This window comes from Stegodyphus dumicola, chromosome 8, assembly GCF_044657685.1.
Source record: "Stegodyphus dumicola isolate Sdum_Otavi_A_Nest chromosome 8, ASM4465768v1".
Lineage (NCBI taxonomy): Eukaryota > Metazoa > Arthropoda > Arachnida > Araneae > Eresidae > Stegodyphus > Stegodyphus dumicola.
In genome coordinates, this window is record NC_140775.1 from 156475625 (window position 1) to 156498579 (window position 22955).

The 22955-nt window shown below is 30.1% G+C and overlaps 1 protein-coding gene across 2 annotated transcripts in view; it reads right to left on the reverse strand.

Annotated features, from left to right (window-relative positions):
- The window catches only part of Taf1 (TATA-box binding protein associated factor 1), a 121596-nt gene that overhangs the window by 27608 nt on the left and 71033 nt on the right, over positions 1-22955 (reverse strand). For both annotated transcript variants that reach the window (XM_035349867.2, XM_035349866.2), the window contains exons 25-30: positions 22633-22729; positions 16940-17063; positions 13301-13397; positions 13073-13134; positions 12852-12988; positions 7130-7192 (exon numbers count right to left, since the gene is read on the reverse strand). In XM_035349867.2, coding sequence (XP_035205758.1) covers positions 7130-7192; positions 12852-12988; positions 13073-13134; positions 13301-13397; positions 16940-17063; positions 22633-22729 — 580 coding nt within the window. The remainder of the gene's footprint in view (positions 1-7129; positions 7193-12851; positions 12989-13072; positions 13135-13300; positions 13398-16939; positions 17064-22632; positions 22730-22955) is intronic.

Below are 22955 nucleotides of genomic sequence, written 5' to 3' on the forward strand. Positions count from 1 at the left end.
TTTTCTTTAATGAATGGTATTAATCATGGATTGCAATGCATATTAAGGTGAATTAAACTGGTCCTCTTGGGAAGAATTGTTACTAACAGAGCTGATATTTATACCTCAAACAGCACTGATTGGTTCTTTTACCTTAAAATAAATTGTTTTTCCATTTGAAATCAACGTCAAAAATTGAAAATTTTTTATTTCTTAATATCTACAAGAGATGACAGACATCTGAAAAATATATAGGCCTTTTTTTTTTTTTTTTTTTTTGATACAGCAACCAATAAATTACATGCAAGCCGAAATTTAGATAATGCCTGCAAGTAGGTCCCCCCCCCCCAAAAAAAATAAAAATCTGTGGAAAAAAAAAATAAAAAATATTTTAAACATGATTCAATTGAAATTATATCATAACAATACAAAATTCTTAATATTTCAGTAATAATGAGTATTCCATTACTGAGAATTTAAATGATATGTGTCTATATGTATATTTTGCAATAAATGATATGTATATTTTGCAATCATTTTTCAAGACGCACTGAAGATAATCCTTTTCTCCCTCCATGTATTGGAAAGAAGCAAACGAATGGTGCAGATTGCTGATTTTTCCATTGCAGTTTGAAATGCTACAGAGATTCACATTACTATTTTTAATGAAATGTCAGAATGCTATTTAATTATGCTTACAGACTTAATTATTTGGACACAAAATTTTTCTTTTCATGACTTCTAAAGAGCTCAAAATTATTGTTAACACAATCAGATTCCAAGCTTCCTTCAAAACATCGATTATAACTTCATTTCGGTCTAGTGTTCTTTCCTAAACCTTTGTTTCTAGCTTAATATTGTTACCAGCAGTTTATTACAATTAAAAAAAGAGGTTACTGCAAGGAAACTCAGAAAGTTCCAAAACAGCAGATGGCACAAGAAACAATATTTGAATTTTTAGGACATGTCAAACACTTTTCTGTAGAAACATATATGAGCTGACATCTTCTATTGGTCATCACTGAATTAAATGTGTTATTCTTATGTCTTATAACAACATTGTTCTTGTTTTTTAAGTAAGGAAAGTCCATAAAAACCTTTTAAATGTGTCACTCTATTTTGTCTATTGAAATAACTAACCTAGAAGTATATTTTCTAAGCCTAGAAAAAATTTTCCACAGTCAAAATGAAGTGATGAGAAAAGTATGCTTTCATGCCAGAAGTATCAAGTTCACATATAATCTTTTTATAAAAAACTGTTAGGCTTAGGCTATATTTGAACAGAAAAGATCTTTTTTTTCAAACTATTTTTATCGGCTGTTAAATGCAAAAAATTTATTGCTCATGATATTTTAAAAAAATTAATTAACAGTTTTATTAAAATCAATACAAACAGCAGCCTAGTTTATACATTTTCAAGCTTAGCAATCTGAAACAGAAATCAAGAACTAAGGAATTAAATTTTCTATAAAAATGAAAACATTATAAAATTAGCAAAAATAAAATAAAATGTGTTTTTTCATATGAAAATAAAATTAAGCAAAATAGAAAAGTTTGTGATCATAAACTTTAAGAATGATTAATTTATTTTTTAATACACATTTTATGCACAAAATCTTCTCAAGCCTTTGAATGAAAGTAAAATCTCAGGGCAATTGTATCTATTTTTATAAAGTAAGATTGCCTATAATCCAACAACTTGTAGTTAATTATTCAGTTATTTTTAATGGTGCTAGATAAGAAACATGAAATGTATTTGAAACTGTATGCTATCTGAATTCAGAAAGTTAAGACTGCTGCTATCATTCAAAATAACATGACATTGCTGAGAAAGTGAGTCATTTGAAATACAGTACAAAGTCCAAGATTCACACTCATCGGGACTTCCGTGATTCCGGATTTTTTTGGATATCATATCATCAGTTTAAATCTAATAAGATGGCATGTAGAAATTATAAAATTAAAAATATGAAATCGTGATTTATGAAATAATGAAGCATTTATGATCAAAATCATAAATGCTTCAAAATTATAAAAAAGAATATCAAAATGTACAAAAAAAAAAAAAAAAAAAAAAAGCTTAATATTTATTTGCTTGCTTTATTAAACATTTCTTTCAATGCCAGTTGTTTAGGTTGCTTCATTTTTTGTGCTAATACTTTCTCTTTAATTCTGCAGAGACATAATTTCTTGTTCAGTTACATTGCTGAAAATTTACAGGAATTTATAAGATTTTACAAGGATTTACAGGATTACAATTTCCAGCTAATTTACAGGATTTTAGCAAGGACAAGAGAATTTCGACTAACTTGTCAATCAAAATTTTTTTCATTTTCAGTAAACTATCTGTCACTTTCTTCACTATCAGTAGTGGTATTTTCTAGATTTAGAACATATTTTGCCATCCATTAATTGATTGTAGACTGAGGAGCATTGTCATCACAATGAAATTTCTTTTATATTGTCTTAATTTATTACAGCTTCTCTCCATTTCTTTACAAATCCTTTAATTTGAAAATTTCACTTTTGGTTTGCGATATCTGAAAACCTTTAAAATTCTTGGCTATGATCATAAAATTTAGCCATCGTTCACTATACATATTTGGCTATGTATCATGAGATTGGTGACTAAAGACAAATTGCTCCACTAAATTTTATTTTGCTTCTGTCATGCTCTGAGACAATTAAGCCTGAATTGTATTAGTTTAGTTATTTATATACTAATGTTTATTTCTTGCACATGCTTAAGGCTTATCCGAGTCCTGAATAAATAAATTCCCATAAATAAGCCTTATTGAAAGCCTGCATTAGATATCTTACTGCTTGATGCAGTCTCCTGTGGGTCCTAAATTCTGCTATCAAGCACCTCCCTTTGTCTTCCCTAAATTCTGCAGTCCGGTGCAGCCATATGAGCCCTGACACTGTTTCTGGGTTTATGTGAATAACAAATCAGTTATTCTTAATTCAAATACCACTAAATGTAATCTTTTGGCCTATGAGTATCATTGTAAAATATATTTTTATCCACATGGAAAGAAATTTTGTTACATTTTTCCTCGTCTACATTTCTTGTGCATTTAATTTAAATCTGTAATCATCACCAAACATAATGTCAACGTAAAAGGTACTCTTTGTTATTCAAGTACTAACATTAAGTCATTACTCAAGTTGTCATGTGTTGATAAACATGACAAGCAAAATAGAATAAATAATGAGTTGCCAGGTTGGCGTCAGGGATATAAAACATTAGTAGGTGTAAAATCAATGATGTATCTATGTAGAATGTTTTGGTTTGAGATGTATACCACACAGATATGGATTGGAGCCATATTCTCGATCATACAAATTTATGATAAAATGATTGTTTCTTCAATAACGAGGCATTTTATTTAGTACCAAAGTGAAATTATGAATCGAGATTCTACAGCTGTTTTATAATGCGCAGGGAAGGGAATCAAATGCGCATGCATAAAGCATAAAAAAAAAAAAAAAAAAAAAAAAAAATGTTAGTGGCACTGACGTCCAGATCTTGCACTTTGTACTGTATTCACTATCCTTTTACCTAACATAAATACGGAGCTACACACACAGTGCTTTAAAAAAAGAAAGAAAGGAAAAAAAAAAAAAAAAAAAAAAGAATATAATGAATGCTTTTAAGGTCTGATTAGTAAAAACATCTTGATGATAAAAATAACTGATATACACATTACAGAATACAATGCTTATTTCATTCTGCAAAGTTCTGGAATTCTCCTGTGTACAAAAAGATTCCAACTTGACATGAAAGTAGTTGTAAAAATACTAAATATCATGTTGGGAAATACCACTGCAATTTGACTCAAATCAACAATTCAGTTACAGCTACAGCTGGTTGCGGAAGTGACCCAGTGTAGTCAAATTCAGACATGACTAACTAGTGTGACATCAGGAATTTTGCCTGATGAGCATTTTAACTGACAAGAAAAGCTATCAGACTCCTTGACAATATTTTTCACAAAATTTTCATGGGTAAGCAAGCATAAGGGGTGCAAAAAGGAGCCATTCATAATCGCCCGCAATCCCTCCAGAATATGCCATATACAGTGATGCACACCGTCACAACATTTACAGCCACAAATCGGCAGATATATGTATACATATATTATGAGGTTTGAGGCATTTTCTCATCAGAGTCTCCCATTAAGCATCTTCTGAAATTTACATATATATGCTAGCAAATATATGCTAATTTGTGTGCTACTTTAAAGTAAGAAAATTAAATATAGCAGCCAGCATTATAATAAAGGATATTTAGTACCATCTTTCACACCCTAGAGTAAAAACGCATTAGGAATTTTTTATGATTTTTCAATTTATATATTTGGAATTTTGATCAGTTCTCATAATAGCAATCAGTGATATACAAGCCCTAGAATTTTTTCAAGCTCTAGACTGAATGGATTGAGAATTTCTATATTTTTTTTACCTTATATATTTGGAACTTTATTTCTCATAAGATATGTAATTAACATTTAATAATACATTATTTAAAAATTGACGTCTTTTGAAAGCTCTTTTTCCCTTTTGCAAATGTATGATGTTATTCAAATGCATTTCAGATATGAAAAGGGCTTAAGTAATTCATTTTTTCACATGATAGTGTAAGGAATCGCTAAAAAGAAAAATATAAAATTATAGTTTAAAACCAAAAGAAATAATAATAATAGTTTCCTTACACAGCATAATATGAATTTCAAGCTTTACATAAAAATACAGGGGAGCTTACAGATTTTTAGAATGATTTTGGAGCCATTTAATTTATTTTTAAAATGTAAAGAATTTTTTTAATGTTCTACCTGATAGTCTTTTTTTTTCTAGACTATAAATTTGCATTATGATTTCTATGATAGAACAACCTTTTGTGAAATTTCCTGGGCTACTGATTTTCCATTCCTCTTGCACTACTTTCCAGGGTATGTAAGTCACAGTGGGTTTGCACTTACAAAAAGCTCTTCAAGAGAATAAAAGCACAATAGCCCAAAGGCAAAATATCAGGAGACTTCACAGGAAACACTGAAAAGTTATAGATGTAATATCTATATTAGTCATTTTTTTCAAAGATTGCAGGGGTACTTTTTGAAGTATGAGTTGCTGCTTTGTCTTCATAGTTCCACTCTTTGAAAGTCACTGGGATAAGAAATGGGATTACTTCTGTAAATATTAGAATATAAAACTTTCTTTTTTAGTATGTTGAGTTGATTTTAACATTTTTTCCCATTCTTCTTATTTATAATTTCCCACTGCAAGAGAATCCTGCACAATCATAAACCCTTCACTGAAACTTCCTTTGTGCTGAAGGAACCAGGTTTGTACACTTTTTTTTTCTGTTTATTATCAACACTTAATTGACCTTTTTCGTTTGCAGTCATCTAGGTAAACCCATGCTTTATCATGAGTCGCAATATATTTCTATTTATTTCTTGCTAAATAGTTTTCATACAGGGTTCTACAAATTGTTCAGTGCTGAGCCATATGCTTTGGCAAAAGCTAGTGAACATTATTTATTTTAGTTTTTTTTAAGATTAAAATCTTGGTTTATTATTTTATTTATTGTTTCTACAAATGTATTTAAGTACTTCATGATTTTCTATATTGGCAGTTTTTCTCATTTCCAATGACTTAACTTTAGAAACATTAGAAACAGTATGTACCTTTTTCCGGTATTTGTTTGGAGTTTTCTTTCCATGTTGAAGTAATGATTGAAGGTTTTTCCTTTTCCAATTAAAAATGTTGCTTATTTTGCACTCAGAAATTTTAAACATATCCTTCAATCCATAGCTTGTTTGCATGTGTTAGTTTGATAGAAAAATAAATTTAAAAGTAGTAGATGATATTCCTCATTTCAAATAATAAACTGCTGCCAGAAGCTTTTATTCAAAACATTTCTTTTTCTAATTCTTTATTGAACTCATTCTAAAAATATGTTTACACCCTCTAGAATTTTAAAACTTCAACAAAAGCATTTCAAATGTTTAAATATATATAGATAGAAATAATGCATTTAATAAATGTAAAAGATAAATGCTTCAATTTAAAACTCAGTGTGTTTAAGCTATCTAAGAAAATCAGTTTGCACTTCCAGTTCTTTCCTATTTCTTCATTATTCTGGATTAATAATGCCCAGTGACTTATAACCTTGCCTGGCATAATTTTCCTTGAAACAATACACTCTTCACATAAATAAATGAAAGAGGGAAAAAAAAGTAATTGGAGAAAATTCATCATAATATCCATAATTACTTTAATTCTGAATAACTGTATATATCGCTTATCTAAACAGTTCCATACAATGCAAAGCTTTGATTGTATCATTTCACCACCTTCTTCATTTCATCAGAAAAGAAGTTTTTTGTTACTCTTGAAGCTAGTCTGGCAATAAACCCAGGTGGATCAAAATAACCTATTACCTGAATGAGCTTGGAAGTCAATTTTCTCAAATATGATAATTCAAGTCATGATGCCTGATGTTGTGTAACTCATGGTGAAAGCCCACACTTCAGTATTATTCAGACATTTTAGATTAAGATACTTATGCTTTGGATGCAAGCTTCTGGGAGTGATGTTGATGGTCGAGAACATGGATTTTTTTTTATCAGTTTCGCTTACTCTACCTGCTTTAAAACATTTTTCCTAATAATACACTTTTCATTCATCCATAGCACTTGTTCTACATTGAGCTAACAGATGGTTAAGTAAATGTACAAGTTTCACTCCCTCTGCTCACAAAAAGCACATAATTGAGTATTTTTTTTTAATGGTAAAGTTTACAAAAACACTTATACATATATCCTCAGTGACACCCATTATTTGAATAAGTGATGGATGGCTACCCATTTCTGAGCCACTAATCGTCCCATGGTAGAATGTTGCATTTCATGAGTTCTTTCCTCTTGTAATAATCAAATATTTTATAAACTGCATTTACTAAGTTATGTATAACATGATGATTGCTTATGTCATAACACAGAACTAATTTTAATTAATTAAAACAAATGAAGATTTAAACAGTACACTTAAGCATAACAGTATTAACAGTTCCATTTCAATTCACATATATTCCCCCTTCAAAAAATATTCACATTCACCACAGCTGAAAAAAAAGACACCTCACCTTCTGCGTTCTTTTCTAATTTCTTCTTTTTGGTGTTCATCTAGAGTTGATGCAAATTGTTTTCTGCAAGGAAAAAAATTGTATACACATTCACATAAAACACACACACATTTACATAAATGGGTATAAATACAAGCATGAACTATGACAGTAGTTTATAACACCAGATAAATTATATTACAGTTTTATTTATTGTAAGATAAATTACATGCCTGAAGTACTCTTTAAGATTTAGCAGACTTGCTAATAATTTTCCCTCACTACTTATCTAAAATATATAATGAGACTACTAGATGCCATAAAAATTGAGGTTTACTTATTCCCCAAAGCATATTTAAAGCTTTAAAAAATAAAGAACATATAAACGAGAAACTAAGACTTAAAAAAAAACATGTTTTTACAAAGGAAAGTTTAACTCTTAAGGCAATTTTCCCTCTTTCCTTTGATATTTAGATACATATGAAATTAAATTTTACCTTTTCTGGGCACAAACTGAATTATTGTATCATCTGAAATGTCCTGCTTTAGCTCAAACTGAAGCATGCTTTCTTCTAATTATTTTATTACTGCTGACAAGGAATGACCTCCAACAAAGTAAGTATTTATATACTACCTTTTCTACTCATGTTGCACAAGTTTAGCATATATTGTAGCATAATTTTTGTTTCAGTATAGTGCTAAGAATGGAGAACAAAAAGCTAATTTTTGTCAAAGTATACTCTTTTATGTTCAAAAAAGAAAATATGTTAGTTAAAATTTTGGTAAAATTTATGCTACATATGAACTAAATACTGTTTCTGATAACACAATTTAAAAGTGGTTTGAGAAATTTAAGTGCTGAAATTTTAGCATTGAAGATGATACCCACTCTGAACTATCTTCTAGAAACAAGGACCTATTAAAAATTGCTATAGTTGAAAATCCATGTTATGGAGTTCAGGAATTACCAGACAGACTAAATATACAGAAAAATACAGTACATGATCATTTGAAGAAGACTGGATATGTAAGTTGCTGCAATGTACTTTACATAGTTTAACAGCATGAAATATGCTTGCTCTGTTACAAGAAAAAGATTACGGGATAAGCCAGAAGAACTTCAGTCAGTAACTTTGCATGCAGGGCTGCATCGCAGAAAAGCATTGCTTTGTGTACAATGGGATTAGAAAGGGACTGTACAGTGGGATTAGAAAGGAACAAAGAATTGTTGCCACCAAAGCATACAATATATTCAGAAAAATACTACTCCCAATGGCAGTTTTAAAAGCAGAAATAGAAACATGCAGAGCTGACCAGTTGTTGAGGTGTCTACCACCACAAAAATGCCCGGCCCACATTTTGATGGATGTCAGACAAAGATTTGTTGAGTATGGCTGAGATGTTTTATGTCACTCTCACATTCACTAGACCTTCCTCGTCGGATTTTCCTTTTTTTGTCTCACCTCAAATTCTTTGAAACGCTTGGAATTCATGTCTTTGGAGATTTTCAAGCAGAACACTGCTAAATTTTTCATAAATAAACTTAATAACATTTTTAAGAAAGAAATATTCCAGCTGCTTGAGAAATGGAAAACAATCATAGATCAAAATTGTACTTATATGGTTCAACGAAATTTTCTCATGTTTTTGTACTGCTTCATTTGTATTTATCATGGAAAAGCCACATAATTTTCCAGATAACCCAATAATAAATGTGACATTAGGAAATTAGGGACAGAAATAATGCTGTTACCTACAGTAGACAGCTAAAAATTTTCTGTTTGTGGAATATTTTCATCTTTATGAAATAAATTGCATAGCAACTTTTATACTATTTGAATTATCTTATGTAATCATACTAATAATAATAATATTTAACATTACAGTAAGACAACAGCATGCTCATTAACTTTTTGACAATTTTTTAAATAATTTTTGAAAACTTTTTGACAGACAATTTTCAAATCATGTTTCAAATCTTAAATACTAAAAAATTATTATACATAAGAGATATCTTTCAAATTCTGTAAGTGTAGCCATGGGAATATACTATATGAATTTACATGAAAAACAGTTACCAACATACAGTGTCTCAGAAAAGTGATGGGACACTTGTGCTTTACAAAAGGAAACTGTAATAAAATAAATTTAAAAAAAAAAAAAAAAAAAAAAAAAACACACAAAAATTTTTGTGGATGTGTTTCATACTTAAATTTAGTAACAATTATTACATAACATACATTTTCGCAAAATATTAAAATATTAATTTAATAAAAATAAAATTGCTTAGAACGGAGCAGAAAATGGCTCACTTAAGTGATGGGACACTACGTACTATGCAACAAAAGTCGTCTGAAGTAAGCAATAAAAATATCTTTTGGGGTATTTATTTTTACTCAAAAGCAATTGCCAATAATTTATAAAATCGTCTGCAGTATTTCTCTCCAGGTTGTTTGGAATTTTTGTGTTTTTTAGCTCTGCGCAGCCATGAATGCTAAACAAAAAGAAACTTTGCCTGGAATTCGAAAATTAGTTATTAATTTGCATATTGAACGTGGAAAATCTATTAGAGAAACTACTGAAACAGTTAACTTCAGTCATTCAACAGTTTTCAATATCATTAAACGATATAAAAAGAATCGTATGATTCAGGATAAAAGAAGACCTGGCCGACCATCAAAGCTATCCAATGGAATAAAGCGAATTATTGTTCAAAATATTTTAAAAAATCGAATAATGAATGCTCCTAAAGTTGCCGCTGATTTACGAGCATTATATGGAGTAATTGTTAATCCTGAGACTATTAGAAGAGTAATTCGATCTGCTGGATATCACGGTAGAGCAGCCAGGAAAAAATTCTTCGTAAGTGAAAAGAATAGAAAACTCAGACAGGCTTTCGCAAAATCCAACATAAATAAGAATTCTGATTACTGGAATGAAGTTATATTTGCTGATGAGAGTAAATTTAATATATTTGGTTCTGACGGTAGAATCTTGGTGTGGAGAAAACCCAGGGAAGAATTTCGCAAACAGAACTTGGTGCCACCAGTAAAACATGGTGGAGGAGGAGTTATGGTATGGGGGTGTATGTCGTCCGCTGGAGTTGGTAGTCTTGTTTTTAGTATAATGGATCGGTACAAGTATATTGACATTTTAAATCAAAATTTGAAATCTTCAGCACAAAAATTGAACCTTCATAACGATTTTAAATTCTACCAGGACCATGACCCCAAGCACACTGCTTTGAACGTTAGACTCTGGCTGCTGTATAACTGTCCTGAAATAATAAAAACACCACCTCAATCTCCAGACTTAAATCCCATGCAGAATATTTGGAAAGAATTGGAATCAAGAATTCGCAAACACAGCATTTCTTCAAAACAACAATTAAAATCAGTGCTTCAAGAAGAATGGGGTAAAATCATGATTAAAATTAGTCGAATAAATCCCAAGAAGATTAAATCATGTTTTAAAAGTAAAAGGAAATCCAACAAAATATTAAAACCTTTTAAAATGTAAAAATTTTGGATAAATATCTGATAGAAAAGTAAGTGTCCCATCACTTATGTGAGCCATTTTTTGCTCTGTTCTAAACAATTGTATTTTTATTAAATTAATATTTTACTATTTTGAGAAAATGTATGTTATGTAATAATTGTTACTAAATTTAAGTATAAAACACACCCACAAAAAATTTTTAAACGTTTTTTTAAATTTATTTTACTACAGTTTCCTTTTGTAAAGCACAAGTGTCCCATCACTTTTGTGAGACACTGTATCTTTTATACAAAATCAGTGACTGTATCTCTGTATATTTGCTATTGATTATCTTTCATAGTTTAATTTTTGTTCCAAGAGACAAAACTTCATTTCCTCACGGCTCTTGTTCCATATTCAGCCCAAATATAGTGAAATAAATATATATGTTTCCACTTCCTCTACCCAGAGAACATGTAATAAGTTTTGCTTCTAGGAGCATCGCAGTTGGTTTCATATGATATACCATAATTATTTTGCTGTTGACAATTCCATTAATCTATTTTTCTGTGTTAAAATTATTATAATTCAAAGTTTAAGGATTTTACTATACACCACACATATATACTGCTTGCCAAAATTAAAGGATAATCTGGAAAGATATGCTGATTGATTAAAATTTTCAACTAATGTCCAATAGTGCAATTATTTATGCAACTGAGTGCAGAGATTAAAACATTAAATAACAAAATTAGGTGATTGATAATGGGTAATGCAGTGAATTCATTTTGAAATCTAGATGTGTGATATTGTTTACAGTTAATCTGACTTCTGAGAGTGATCAGTATTCTTTATTTATGACACAAAAGCATCATTTAAGTGAAGATCAGAAGTGGTGAATGAATGGTAGTCTTGAGGGGGCAAACACAAATGGAGGTTGCCAAGATCTGAATATACCTTAAAGTGTCATACTGAGCTTCACACTGCTTTTTAAGCAATGGATCAGTTAGTTTACAGCCTGGTCAAGGGTGACCAAGAGCAACAATTGCATCTAAAGACCATTTTCTGTCATCTTAAGGTTAAATTTCATTCCCCTCCCAAAAGCCATGGTTTGTGGCCCACTTACTTTATCTAGGAACTCGTTTAAAATAGTGTCGTCATTATGTTCAATACAGCCAAGAGGAATGGGACAATGTATTGTTTACAGACAAGCCCAGACCACCATTTCCACAAAAGTAGTTTCATGGTTTAGGGTGGAATCATCAAAAATGACCACATCAAGTTGTGTATTTTTGATGGACTTCTGTAATCAATCAGAGACATGCAAAATAGGGCTTTGTACCTCATGTAAAGACCAGATTTTTGGGTTTAGGATGACAGTGTTAGTCCACATCAAACATCTCTAATGTCAGTGTAATTGGAAACATAAGATATCACGCAAATGGACTGCCTAGTTTACTCACAAGATCTGTACCTGATAGGGCATGTTTGAGGTACTTTAGGACAACAAATGCCTCTATGGGCCCTTGAGGATTTGAAAAGCATATTTTAAAAAGAGTGGTGTGCAGTTCCATGATCACATTAAAGTGATTTACTGCAAAACAAGGGAAATAATTTTTCTATCATTTTTGAGTTTTCAGTAATTTGACTTTACATTCAAATGAGATTAATCAACTGACAAACACAGTAGTTAGTAAAAATTAGGTGCAGCAGATTTTTTTGCTCTTGATGAACCTGCACTCTTTTGGTCTCAAAATGGATTAAGATCTTGACTACATCTAATGCCAAACTCAAGTTTTTTTTTTTTTTTTTTTTTTTTCCATTTGGCATCTTTCTCTTCTGTTTTCACAGTAATTAATGTTTAATACAGTTTTTGTGCAAATTGTTTTTAGTAATTTTTCAGTAATTTTTTTGTTGATATCTTCTGATTAGCAATGTTTATATATATATACATGTGGGTGTGTGTGTAATAATTTTGAAGACTTGCATATAAAAGTTAATATTTTGATTCACACACACACACATATATATATACAGAGCCAAAAAATGTTGGTGCTAAAATAATTGATCATTGGTTAATTAATTAAGGCAAAGTTGCTTAAGAGTTGCCTAAGAGATGGAATGTCTTCATGGACAAGTTTCCAACTTACATTGGGCATGCAGAAAACTATCCCATTTAATAAATAAAAATTTTACTTTTTAATTATAACGTATAATTATTATTTTATTTCCAGTTCTCATCAATAATGAAAATAAAGAAACATACATGAATGCTGGGTCCTTAGTAGTGCGAATACGAACATAAGTATCAATTACAGCAGGTTTACGAACAGTCTCTATTCGTACAAATTCTTTACCATCAGGTGATTTGAATGTTCTATAAATTTTCAGTATTCTTCCATTCTAAAAATAAAATAAAATGCTTTAAATAGCAAGAAACTATTTAATTCACATAAAAATTACAGAGCATTTAATGTCACCACTTACTGAATTGGATCCAGTACTTCCTAATGAGGCACTGTCATCTTCTCTCTCAATTTTTTGTTTTTCTAAACAATAATGTTAAAAACGCAACAATTGAAAATATGCTCTAAAGTTTATAAAAATTAATGCTTATTAAATACATGCAAGAAAAAAGTATATAAATAATTATTCCATGCATTTGAACTTCCCCCCTATTATCATATCATAATTATGCATCATAATACAAAATACCTTTTTCCCTTTTTCGCCTTTCATCAGAGACACTATCTTCTCCTAAAATTAACTTCTGTAACTCTCTTCTCTCTGCTTCTTCTCGTTCATGGGTCAACTGTATAAAGGGCATGATGATAACATATTACAATAAAAACATAATTCACATAGATAAGTTTCAACATGGAAGAGTTCAAAGTGCATATATAGTTACATATCCCCACCCCAAAACTTCATTTGATTGTATTACACTTAGATTTTTCAAAACATAATAAAACAGCAGAAGTATAAAATAAAAATATTTGCATCTAATATACTACCAAAGTATTCTTCCTTGATCCAAATGCATCAGTTCCACCTTCATATTAATCTCCAGAAAGGATTGTTTAAATTCTTTTCTGACATGGTGTTTTAAGATAGCTACTGTGGCATTTTTCAGTTCTGTAATGAATGCAAATTGGAACCCATAATTTTTAATTACATTTTTTTTCCTCCCAGCGATAAATATCTGAATCTTTGTATTCGAAAAAAAAATTATATTAAAATCCTTGTATTCCAAAAAATTTTATATTAAAATTCTTGTATTTCAAAAAAATTTCTATTCTAATTATTTCCTTGCAAAAGATATGAAATTCAAAAACTCAAATATTGCACTTTTTTTTGAAGGGGGGAGGGGGATAGCATCTGTATTTTTTGAATCCGAAATTAAAGACTGTTCAACCTTTAGCTCAAAACTTTGAAGAGTTTATTTTTATTGATGTCCAGTAGCTGAATTTGTTAAAAAAAGAATATGACTGTTGCTATTTCAGTGGACTTTGATCACCATTATCATACCTTGGCAGCCTTAAGTATCCCATTCTTAACTTTCTGAACAGAATTTAACATTAAGTGTTTATCTATGTCAACTCTTGAAATAATCCTTTAGACTTAATCTGATTTAAAATGATACCAGATAAGCAATCTAAACTGTAACTTAAACACACCTTGTCAAATTATTTTCAGAAAATGAATCTCAAGACTCAAAGCTTTAACCATTTTATTCCATTTATATTGTTTTGACATCAAGGTGTATTTTCAAAACTGCATTCTTAAATTTGCTTTTCATTATATGTAAATTTCAAATTTTACATTAACTAAAAATTAAAAGTAAGTCCCCCCTTTATTATTAGTACACCTATGCGAAGGATTCAAGAGATTCGATGATTTACATTTGAAATTCATACAATTTAGGATTCATCCCACACCTAGTTTTTTTCATGTTGGGAATAGATGCTATTTCATATTCAGTGCATAGCCATTCTTATGCTCAGGTTTTTTGACAACTTATTTGGTAAGCAAACTACAGTGAGTAAGCACTTCTGTAGCAGTTTTCCTGCATCTCAAACAGCTTCTCTCAACATTATCAATAAAATTAACGTATGTCTGCATTGCATCAACTTCTTTAATGTTAATTTGGTAATCATAACACTAGATTGTTTTAAAAGTACTGATATTAGATTTCATAATCAATATTGAATGGCCTGCTAAAGCCTAAAGCATCTTTTTTATACTTCTCAGCATTCACAATTTCTTTGGCTATTCAAAAACCCTTATACTCCATAAAGCATTTTTCTTGCTCTGTTTAATAATTTTGTGCATCATTTCCATGGGATTTTATTGAAGCGTGTGTAAAATGTAGAAGCATTTTGAACTTCAAGTTTTCTGTTGTAAGAGTGATCTTGCACAGTATAATAATGGTATATTGCAACAACGTTTAAAACACAGATATTTCAACAGGAGCAGCTGCATTTTCCTCAGCATTTTTGGTGTTATGAGATGAATCTTTTTGCATTTTTAATGTCCCATATATAAAGAAATTATTAGACAAAGAAATAACAGTTTTATTCAACTAGTAGACAAAAAGAAGACAATATATTGACTAAAAAGTATTAATGAAGAATCCAGCATGATAATAAAGTTGCAGCTAGATATTTTACGAAAGCAAACAAATGAAAAACAAATACATCATTAGATATTTCAAATTTTTAATGCATGTACAGTGAATCCTTTCTAAGCCATGGTTTCAATATATATCTTATGTGGAAATAATTGCTTCAGAGAATTAATATTCAATACCAGTGTTTATTTATGGTCTCAAAAGTACTGTCATTTTCATTAGTGGTTGCCATAAAAGGATTCTTTGTATTCACATGACTGAATTTGGCCATTCTATGTAACTTCAAATCCATATCAATTTCTGATTAAAGCAACTTATAGTAGTTTCAAATCTTTAAGTGACATTTTTATATAAAAACATAATAAATATAAATGAAGAAGATTTCTGTTTTTCAATGACAACCATTACAGATCGGAAGATATTTTAAACATTCACCTATACAAAAATCAATGCATTTCATTCAAAGAATGATTTAAGAATTAACTTGACCAGATTTACAAATCTTTATATAAAAGAATCTTCAAGTTTCTTTCAAAATGATCAAACCCTCTAAATAACCTAGATGTTGTTTCCCCTTTGTATACATTAGTTACTTCATTCTTCAAAACATTTTGCTTTTCTATTTTCTTTCTGCTATATGATCATCATCCCCTGTGGTACATTTGTCTTTCATGGTTTGAAGAGGAGGATAAACTGTGCTTTGAGCACATTTTACGCATCCATATTTCTGGATCACACAAAAATGATATCAGATCAGAAAATGACCAATGAAGAAATATGCATTGAAGTCAAGGAACATGTAGCATTTCAATTTGAAGTTACAAAGTAATCCCAGAGAAGCAATTAGAAGAAAAGAATTTAACATACAATAAACAATATATGAAATGCACTATTATTAAAATATCATTTTGATAAAATAACTGCTGTAAGATACCTCAGGATTAAAAAATTAAACTCCCAATACCATGATAATCAATAATTTTTATCTACATACTGTACGAAACTTTTCTTCAGCAAAATGAAAAAATAATAAATGAAATAAATAAAAAAACTGAAAGTTTCAGACTTTAAATTATGTCCAAAGAGGCATTTTTTTAACATTTTATTAAATATCACGCTTTTCGCACTATAAAATTCAGTTCAAAAGCAATATCGCAAAATAATTTTTAAATGAGCATATCTTTAGAATTTTCTGTACACAGTCTAAAAAAAGTTTTTTTTGCACGACGTTGCCATTGCTCGCTTTGAAATCCTTGAGTTTGTTAATCAAAAATTTGTTAAAGTTTTACAAAATACGAAATCGATAATAAAACAAATTCCAAATTTCAAATTTGGGCTTCCAGATGTCCATATTCACAAGAGGATTATGTTATTGAAAATTGGATGGCTCTAGGTACCATTGTTTTATCACAATGCGAGAAATATACATACATTCATGCAGATTCTTCATTATTTAATTTCTTTAAATATAATACAAGGTGATAATATTTGGTAGCAACAATTTGAAAAAGTGAAACAATGCTTATAGTGAATTGCAGTGAATCAACACAAAATGCCAAAATGAAATTAATAGTTCTGGCAAATTGCCCCTTTAGACTAAAAAAAAAAAAAAAAAAAAAAAAAAAAGGTACAAGTTCCCTATATAACACATATAGCAATACTGTTATCTTCTTATACTACTGCTGCCTCTTATAAAACTTATGTCAGAGAAAAAGCTTTCATACTTGTGAACTAGTTTTCTTATTAGAGAGCATATGTTCAATATTCTTTCCCATTTCTTCAATGTCTGAATCATCCTCAGAGCTAGAGTCTTCATCAGTAGAAAGAACTTCTTTTGATGCAAGTACCCTAAAATATTGTTTTATCAGTATTGAGTGAATAAGAATATCAAAATATAGCTTATAAAAACATCAAAGTTTGACATTGAAATAACAGTGAAAAATACAGGATAGAATTTACATAATGTTGAACTTCCTTCTGTTTCACTATATATTATTTTTGGTATTTTGGTTTGGAATCAAAGCGGAAATCATGGGTTAAGTAATGTAAAGCTATTAATTGCATCAGCAGGCATAAACACTAGGGATGTTCTTGATGCTTCTGAACACTTTTGCTTTTATTTTTGGTGATAAAGAGACATATGTCCAATTGTTTTCGATGTTTTATTCATTCCTCTTAGAGTGTGGCTAGCAATGAGGCAAATATTCTGTGTATCATTTACTGAAACTTTTTTTTATACTTTAACTGGCAAGGAAAATAAGTTTTTGAATAAATTTAGACAACTGAGAGCTCTTCTCTTAATATGCCAAAAATTGGAACAATTGGACCCCAAATTTCATTTATGCAATTTTTTTTTTCCAAATTTAGGTTTAGTCGTGCAAATTGCCCTTCCCCATCTTGTCAGCACACTGTCGCAAGAGAGTGGTTCAATAAGTGAGGCACCTACTGTGAGAGGGTAAAATTGTTTCATACATCTTCTCTTTAATTTTATAAACAGACATAATTTCTTGTTAAGTTACAAAGTCCAGTAATTAATGTGTCGAAAATTCCCACTAAATTGTCAATCAAAATGCTTCAATCTAAACAACCTCTCTCTCTCTTTCTTCACTATCAGTAGCAATATTTTCTGGATTTAGAGCCCTACTACAGATTTTGCAATCTATTAGTTGAATGGTGGTTGATGTATTGTCATTGCAATGAAAAACTTCTGTTACATCACATTTATGACCATTTCTCCACATTCTTTTATAAATTCCATTAATTGGAAAATTTATTTTTTTATTTTTTTTGCGATATCTGAAAACCTTCAAATCTGCAACTCTCATAACAAAGCTTAGCTAGAATCTGCTATGCATTATCAGCAATGCATCAGACTAGCAACTGAAGATCTATTATTTCACTAAATTTTGTCTTGCTTCTATCGCATGCTGACAAAGTTAAGCCTGAATTACATTAGTTTAAGTTATTTATTATATTTACATATATTTATCGCAAATGCTTAAGGCTTATCTGGGTACAGAATAAATAAATTCCCATATACACTTAACTCTTTCGAGATAGCACATCTCTGTTTAAGGCGTTCCCCTGGGATGGAGGGGAGTAGAAAGAAATCATCCTAAAGGATTGGGAAGCCAGAATTACATTAGTTTAAGTTATTTATTATATTTACATATATTTATCGCAAACGCTTAAGGCTTATCTGGGTACAGAATAAATAAATTCCCATATAAACTTAACTCTTTCGAGATAGCATATCTCTGTTCAAGGCATTCCCCAGGGATGGAGGGGAGTAGAAAGGAATCATCCTAAAGGATTGGGGGTTTTGCATTGCTAAACCTAACTTTAGGGGGGGGGAAATCATGCACATACAATAAAGTCTAATGTCAGAATTTTTTGTATCACTACAGATTATTACTTAAGCTGGCATATATAATAAAATTTGCATTTAATAACCTTTTTCTTTTACTTTATATGAAAATATATTGAAAAAAATATTGCTTACACTGAGAAATAATTTTTGGAAGCATTATTCAAATTATTCTGAAGTTTTAATTGACAAAATACATTAATAAACTTTAGAACAAATAAAAAATACAAGAAAGACTATTTACAAGAAGAAGTAAAAAATTTAAAATGAAGACTGAGAGTAACAAATCTTGAAGCACAGAGAAACACAAAGTCCTATACAGCATGATCCAAAAGCACACAAAGTCTGTTGTTTTTTTCTTTGTTCTAACAGCATTTGTGAAAAAACCATGCACTTTCTTTGGGCTTTTTGGCTTATCAAAATTTTTCAGTTTCATTTTAAATTGAAGAAGTGGTGTTTTAATGTTCTTTTTTTTTTTTTTTTTTCTAAAATAAAAAATGAATGATCGAGTTCAATACTGTAATATCCATCTGGCCAGAAAACAATTTTTTGTACCATTTCGCTGATTTTTATAAAACATGAACAATGGGTCATAAGTCATAACTGCGTGTTCTATGTCTACACTGTCCATGTTTTCATTGTAATCTATGATACATTTAGGTCTTAAAATATTCTTTTTAGTTACTCTATCTTTTCTGCCACATTTAGCCACTTCTGGACCATGTATGCTTGTTAGCATAAAATCATCTTTTTTCTTCTTTGAAGAATCACACTGTATTGCATCCAATTCACCCTTTTTTAGTTTTCATCTTGAAAAATCATCACCTTTTTCCCTTCTTTTTAATACTGTTCCCCAAATATTTATTTTTACAGAATGCAAATATTTTTGTAACTGATGGGGAACTGAAAAAGCGATCCAAATATAAATTATACCCGTTCTCACATAAGCCACTCATCAACGTGTTTTTGCTACTCTTTCTCTGTAAGACCCGTGGCTGCTTCACATAACTTACAAATTTTCATTCCATAGTGGGATCTTATGGATGGAACATAAGGATGAAAACCAAGACGTCCTTTCCAAGCAAAAAGGGATTCATAGATGCAAATACTTTTTTCTATGCGGGTTCTTTTAAATTTATTTTTCAGATTTTCCATATTTAGTCCTACCTTTCCCAACTTACCAATCTCTGGGATGAAATGCAAAATTTTTAAATGTTAAGAAACATAACTCTAGGCATAACTGCATTAGAAAAATGGAATAGTAAATATCTCATTTGCAGAAAAATACATTTTCAAATTAAGCTTCTTAAAATGTTTATCATATTATCATAAAAAATACTTTTATATTCTCAGTACATTTGAAAATTTGAATCCATTAGAAGTTGATGGAATACTTCTTCGAGCATTTTGAGTAAACCTATTTGTTTCTTCCACAATAAAATTCATCATAAAAAAAAAGAAAGAAAGAACTTTCTTTTTCAGCATTTACTACATAATTTGTTCTCAGTGTTTCAATAAATAAATGGCGATACAATTCCTCAAGCGCTCGAGTCCAAGATGAAGTACTTTCATAGGTCCAAGATGAGTCATACCAAGATGAGTCGAACTTTCATAGGGAGAAGGCAGGCACTCAATGAGCCCAGTCTTTGACAAAATGTCTGTATCAGAATCACTGGAAATATCGTTAACACTTTAAAAAGTGAATCCATCACTTTCATTTATGTCACTAATTGGCTCATTTACCATGCATTCTTCCTCTGATAAATAACTTCTTCTCATCGTAATAAAATGGAGTCTTTATGAATAACAAGCAGCTCACCATAAGACAGACCAAGGCTTTCTGAAATAAAATGGAAAGTACACGAAATATATATGAAAGCAAGGCAAAGGGTAACCAAACCCTATATAGTAACTCTAAAAGATCCCATATTTTAGCGAAAATAATAATAATAAAAAAAAAAAGAATTTGAGAGAGACACTGTGAATGTTTATGTCACGTGGCAAGTTAAAGAGCAAAGCTCTGTTTACATTATGCTTTCACTCCTCTCCTATAACAGCAGAGGAGTACAATAACAAAATCAGATAAAATGCGAAAAAAAATGGAGGTCAGGATCCTAAAAAAATATTTGGTACAAAAGTAATGGATACAGGGTGCTATTTAGCAGTCTTTAAAAAATGTTTCAGCTTAAAATGCACATATGCATCACCCATCCCCTTAAGGTCTTCTCCAGCAATGCAGGGGTGGGACATCCGGCTATGAGAAAATTCGTAGGGAATGCGTACATGGGATGCCTGTTCGAAAAAGGTTAAGGTTTATCCAGGGTAGGTACAAGACATTTTGCAGCCTGGTGCAGTCTCTTCAGGTCCTGCATTCTGCTGCCAAGCGTCTCTCTAAATTCCAAAAATTTTGCACGTAAGTTCTTTCCTTAAAAATTTTAAAGATTTGCTATTCCTTAATTTTGTTGCTTGTTGCTTCTTTAATTCAAAAAATTTTGCCTTCCCTAAATTCTGGTGCAGGTCTAAGGCTTATTTGAATAACAAATTAGTTATTCTCAAACAGCATTAAAAAAAATCTTTTAGCCTGAGTATCATTTCCAAAATCTATTTTCTGCATATGGAGAAAAATTTCTCCTGCTCAACATACTCAATGCATTGCAGAACAGTTAGCTGAAAAAAAAAAAAAAAAAAAAACACTTTTATTTTTTTAAAATTTCATATTACGCCCATAGGGGCTTATTATTTTAACATTTTATGTGTTACTTTAATTTTTAACACTTAAACCATAAAACCACTTTAAACAGCAATATTGCAAAAATAATTTAAAAAGAGCATATCTTTAGAATTTCCGATACACAGTCTCACAAGCTGGAGATAAAAATGTTTTTTATTCTGTACAGTGTTCCCATTGCTCACTTTGAAATCATTGAGTTTCTTAATTAAAAACTCACAAAATATGAAACAGATGATAATAAAACAAATTCCAAATTTTGCCTTTAGATGCCCATATTCAAATATACACATACATTATTCAAAACTTGATAGGTTTTATCACAGTGCAAGAAACAGACATACATTTATGCAGATTCTTCACTATTTAATTACTTTAAATATAATACAGGACTCTAATATTTGGTGGTAACAATTTAAAAAAGTGATTTGCTGTTTATAGTGAATCAAAGCAAAATGCCAAAACGAGATTAATAGCCCTTCTAGGCAAATTGCCCCTTTGGACTAAAAATGGTTAGACAATGCAGCATGAGTTATTTTTCAAGCTGCCATGTATTGAAAATAGATGTAAATTTTATTATTACATTTACTAAATTATCGATTAATCTATAATACATGATATATCATAACTTTAAACCTTCAAACAAACCATTTCTCTCATAGCATTAATTCCAATCTTACAGAGGTTCGGTGTTTGCATAGCACTGGTCAGTGATTCGTCTCATATACAAATAAGGATAAGGGATTTGCCAGGGGCCAATTTAAAATTATGTTTTTAACTTATTGATTGCCATGGAGGTCACCAGTGGCCAGCACTCAACTTGGTCGCTTCACCGGCGTCGTGGGGGGTCACTGGTGAAGCGACCAATAGTAAAAATACATAATTAGAGTAAATATCGATGTTGATAAATTTTTAAATAACACTGTTGTTACAATAATGGTCTGAAGAATGGTAAACTGCAAAAATGGTCTTGGTTTGAACAGCAATAAATCATAACAAATGGTAATAGTTTGAAGAGTCATAAATAACAGAAATTTAAATAATAAATCCCATTTTTTGTGGTGAGGGTTAATTACGAATTCCACTGTGAAAAATACATTAAACATGATTATATAGTTCATCCTATCTTCAGCAGATAATATATATCGCATAATAAAAATTCATATTGGCACTATGGGCAAATCATGTAAATGTGCGTAGTCAATGTGTTAATAAATTATTTCAATATTTAAAAATAATTCACCTGAAAAACTATTCACATGTATAAAAATAAATATGGAGATACACAAAATTAATAAATAAAAAAAAAAAAAAAAACAAACCGATTCTGCAAATCAAAGATGCGCTGACAATCTTCTTTATATCGTTCTTGATGTTCTGCAATGCTAAAACGATTACCTCTAGCAAATTTACTCATGGCTATCAAAAGAAAAACATATCTGTTAGTAAAATATATATATATATATATAATAATCCAATTAATGAAATGGTAATACCCTAACAAAAAAGTAAAAGCTAGGAATTATAATTTGAACTCCACATGAATTCCAAACAAGTACGCCAGAATTAGAAAATAAAGAAATTAAAAAATAGAAATGATTTTTTAAGAAACCAAAAGGTAAAAAAATAATTTGAAAAGAATTTT